Source organism: Macaca thibetana, chromosome 19 (assembly GCF_024542745.1).
Source record: "Macaca thibetana thibetana isolate TM-01 chromosome 19, ASM2454274v1, whole genome shotgun sequence".
Classification (NCBI taxonomy): Eukaryota; Metazoa; Chordata; class Mammalia; order Primates; family Cercopithecidae; genus Macaca; species Macaca thibetana.
This window is the reverse complement of record NC_065596.1, coordinates 36,713,548-36,717,916: the sequence shown is the minus strand read 5'-3', so window position 1 is coordinate 36,717,916 and position 4,369 is coordinate 36,713,548. Positions and strand designations below refer to the sequence as shown.

Here is a 4,369-nt window from a genome sequence, read left to right as displayed (position 1 = left end):
TCACTGTGAAGTGGTTTCCGGATGTGTTTTCTGGTGGCGTCTCAAGGTTGCAGGCCGACCGAAGGCTCTTGAACACTTGGGACATATGTAAGGTCTCTCTCCGGAGTGGGTGCGCTGGTGCTCCTTCAGATTCGCCTTGTAGGTGAAAACTTTCTTGCAGTCTTTACATTCGAAGGGCTTCTCCCCTGTGTGGCTTCTCCTGTGACACTTCAGGTAGGACTTCTGGGTGAACTGCTTCCAGCAGATGTCACACGCGTAGGGCCTCTCGCCGGTGTGGGTTCGCTGGTGAAATTCGAGGCCTATGCGCTGCCTGAAACGCTTCCCACAGAGATTACATTGAAAGGGTCTCTCTCCGGTGTGTGATTTCTTGTGGGTGGCTAGCTTGCTGTGATATTTAAACCTCTTACTGCACACCTCACATGCAAAGGGCAGCAGTTCCTTAACTCCTTGGCCATCGGGGTGAATGACCAGGCCCGCAGGGTCCAGGGAATGAACTGGATTGATCTCAGCTTGTCCCAGGGATTCTCTGTTGCCCACAGGTGTGGCTCCTCCTTGAGGCTCTTCTTGGGAAATGGAGGTGGCATCTGGTTTGCTTCTTTTGGGGCCTCTGAGATTCGGAGCCTCTCCTCTGTTCCTGCTGTGAGTCGAAGCTTCTCTCTCCACAACGCAGGCAAAAGGTGTATCGGCATCCACATTTTCCACAGAGGCTCTTTTTGGGGATTCCTTCTCCTCCTTTGCTCTCACCAGATCTGCTGGAAGAAGGGATTCCACACACAACAGTTAATAAAGCGCATTTTCAATACACCAAACTCATTGCGACCAAACACTGACCTTGTGTGAAAACTTCCCCTCAAGTTCAAGCTTAAGACATTGGACCGTAGGTCTCTGGAGAGTGGGGGGTGGAGAGGCTTTGGCAGCTGAGTGCCAGCTCCCCCAGACATGATAACGCTGGGACCCCACTCCTGCACACCAGGAGAGAGGGGCTATCTCCACACAGGTCTAAGTCTTCATACTTACTAGGACCATTTGGAAGCTGAGGCTCTGGGGATGTAAGTCCTGGTTTCTCCTCCCTGTCTTCCTCCAGGTCCTTCTTCAAGGTCGGCTTGGGGCTCAGAGCCTTTGGGTCACCTTTCATGACGTTAGTCTCTGGAAGCAGGAAGTCCTCTTCCTGACAATGAAAAACCAAGAGCAATGACTCCATGTCTAAACTGGGGGAAGTTTAGGCATCTCTGCCTTTTCCTGATTGAATGCACCAACATTCAAAACCACCACACCAATGATACAGGTGTGGTGGTTTTCACTCTTTGGTTCTCTGAGCATATTTCTTCCTGCCCTGCCAACGTCTCCCTGCCCCTGAGGCTGGAAGGAACATGACTCTAGGTGGAGACCCCTCAGCCCTGGCACCACTGGCACTGGGGCTGCATCACCCTCCTGGAGGGGGCGCTCCTGTGCAGAGCAGAGACCCCGCCTCCACCCTATAGATGCTACTAACACCCCATCACCCCCGAGAATGCCAAACAAAAGTGTCTCCAGACATGGTCATATGTCCGGAAAGGCAACATCACCAGTTGAGAAACATTCCTCAAATTAAGAAATTGACAATCTGTAGAAAGTGGGTTCCTTGCTGAATTATTACATGAAATGTCTTTGAGGTAACTGGCTATGGGGAAGGGATCTTCATTCATCTGTGCCAACTGCCTCCCTCACTTCACTGAGATCATTTCTTACCCCCGCCCCCACCCTAAATGCTAAAAGCTCTCATGGTGGAGGGAAAAGTAGATGAGGTTTCCCTCTCTGAGATGGCTCAGGAATGAATGTCTGGGGATGTACCATGTCCATGGGGAATGGTTCTAATCTTGTCCTGTGCCAAATCTGTCAATCAGTCCAGCAGCCACACGACTTCCTCCCGTTCCTTCTCTCACCTCCACCCAGACATCAAGGCCTCACACACTCACCTGCCTCCTGGACCGTGCAGGGACCCTGGGCAGGATCTGCAGCTCTCGGTGGGCCTGGCCTTCCCATGGACGCATCTGGTTCACAGAGGAGGCCTGCTGGCTGGACACGTCTCTCGGATCATCCCAGACACTGGCGGGGCCTTCAGCCATCTTGACATCTGAGTCCTGAATGAGATATTCCTTGCCGAACAAGTTGACTACAAACTGTAGAGGGAAAAAAGACAATCAGACTCACCATGAGAACCTGAAAGTAGCTCTCATATTCCCTGGGTCCTGCCATAATGCTCACACTTGACTGTAATTAATGTTCAAATCTGCCTTCCCGATGCAGAGTCAGCTCTGTGGATACAGCAATCCTGTCTGAATTTTTTCCTCTCTGGACTCCAGCACATGCCTGCACCTGGAATTTTCTAGCTAAGTACACAAATATGGGTCCTTTAGATGAAAGAGTCTAAACCAAAGAGAAGACAGGGAGAAATATTCTGGGTGAATCCAACGCAATTGGCTGATGGCAGCTCACCTTGTGTTAGAACTTAGGGGCTCATATGGGGACCTGGAGGCAGATCCCTGGATCTCTGATACCAACCACTTTCCCTGCCTCAGGATGGGACTTCTGGGCCCCCCTTCAGTTCACTCTAATGCCTCCTCCCCTACATTCCATCAGGTATTGTATTTTACCAACGTCTTTCTTCCATGTTGGCCTCACAGTGTGTGGGTCCCTGCATCCCCTCTGTCTGTCCATCGCCTACACCAGGAATTGGCCATCTCAGCACACCTGACATTTGAATATGGATGATTATTTGTCAGGGGGGTTGTCCTGAGCTTTGGAGAATGCTTAGCAGCATCTCCTGTCCTCCCCGTTGTGACAACCAAAAACTGTCCCCAGACACTGCCATGTGCCCCTGACGGGCAAACTCTCCTCTACTTGGAAGCCCCGACCTAGAGCAGCCCCTCGGGTCCTCTCCAGTCCAGGTGCACCGTGCAGCCCCCATCCCAGCTCCCCTTCCCTGAGCCAATCAGGAGGGTTCCACTCACCCATTTCTTGGGTCTTCTGTGGTTTCGTAGCAGGTCCTCCAGGTCTTTGCAGCTCTGCACGTCGTTCACCTTGACTAAGACCTGGAGCTCCTGGGGCATGGAGATCATGAACTGCTCCATCACCAGCATGTCCAGGATCTGCTCTTTGGTGTGGAGGTCGGGCCTCAGCCACAGATGGCACAGCTCAGTGAGTTTCCTCAGAGCCTGGATGGGGTCCGACTCCTCCGGGCAGGTGAACATCCTGAAGTTCACGTGAGAAATCTCAGGGTCCACGTCGTGATTTCCAAGTTGAGTTCCCAGGGATGCCATAGACCATGGAGTCTCTGACCTAGGTCTGTTGCAGGGTTCTCCCAGACCCCATGAGGATGTGCAATTTGCAGCCATATCTAGAGGAGAATATTTCAATCAGCCTCTGGGAAAGCTCTTCCGGTAGCTGGTATCTAATTGCGACCTATCTACACAGATCGCCCCTGGTTTTTCTCAGTAACAGATTCACTGTTCCTTCAGAAGTCTGCAGGGAAAAAAAGCATGAGCTCTATTAGTTGAAGTTTCTACTCTACCCACCCCTCCCTTCCAAATCCCTCATCCCAATCCCAGACCCCATTTCCTCTCTAGCATTGGACTCAGCACCATGGAAATGAATCCACTCTGTTCTTCTTCCAGTGTCTACACCTGACTACATGTTCTGGAGTAAAACCTGAATGCTCCCCTGGATCTGATCTCTAGGGGATCATTGTGCAAAGGCTGAATTGGTTTTCCTGCCCATCGAACAACATTGTTTTTGACTGTAAATCAAATAGGACAGTAATGTGAAGCGCCTAAAATCTGATGCAACAATCATGTCAATTATTTATGTTTTCTTATCAAGATAAGATCCAAGGCAAATCCTTAGTCATAATTATGCAATAAGACAAATAAAAATAGTTACAATGTAAGATTGTCCCCCAACAAACCTTCTTAACCCCAGAATTATTCGCTCCAGAGAAGGGACAGCACTAAAGAATCCTATGAGGATTAAGCACCTACACAGATATTTTGCTTTTTGGTAAAATGCACATTCATAAATTTCCTCATATTTATCTTCTCCAGGTGCACAATTTCATGGGACTAAGACATGCACCATGCTGTGCAACCATCACCACTGACTAGTTCCAGAATTATCTCATCGCCCCAAAAGGAACCCCATCCCCATCAGTGATCACCCCCTGCCCACCCACCCCAGCCCCTGGAAATCACTAATCTACCTTCTCTCTCTAAGGGTTTCTCTATTCTTAGGCTCATCCCAGAACACAGATTTAAAGTCTAGTGCTCCTTGATATTTTAAAGAAGTGGGTTCATACAATAATAAGGTTTTTCAAAGTTAATTGCTAAACCTAGCT

The 4,369-nt window shown here is 49.8% G+C and overlaps 1 protein-coding gene across 2 annotated transcripts; it reads right to left on the bottom strand.

The window, feature by feature from the left end:
- On the bottom strand, positions 1–3,374 carry LOC126943212 (zinc finger and SCAN domain-containing protein 5C-like). 2 transcript variants are annotated; one of them, XM_050771744.1, is made up of 4 exons: positions 2,991–3,374; positions 1,956–2,159; positions 1,018–1,168; positions 1–752 (listed from the first exon to the last, which is right to left on the bottom strand). In XM_050771744.1, the coding sequence occupies exons 1-4, from the start codon at positions 3,372–3,374 to the stop codon at positions 1–3; spliced, it is 1,491 nt and encodes a 496-aa protein (XP_050627701.1). The 2 variants fall into 2 exon arrangements, with proteins under 2 accessions (XP_050627701.1, XP_050627702.1); XM_050771745.1 differs by having other exon boundaries at positions 1–749.
- Between the last annotated feature and the right edge of the window lie 995 nt (positions 3,375–4,369).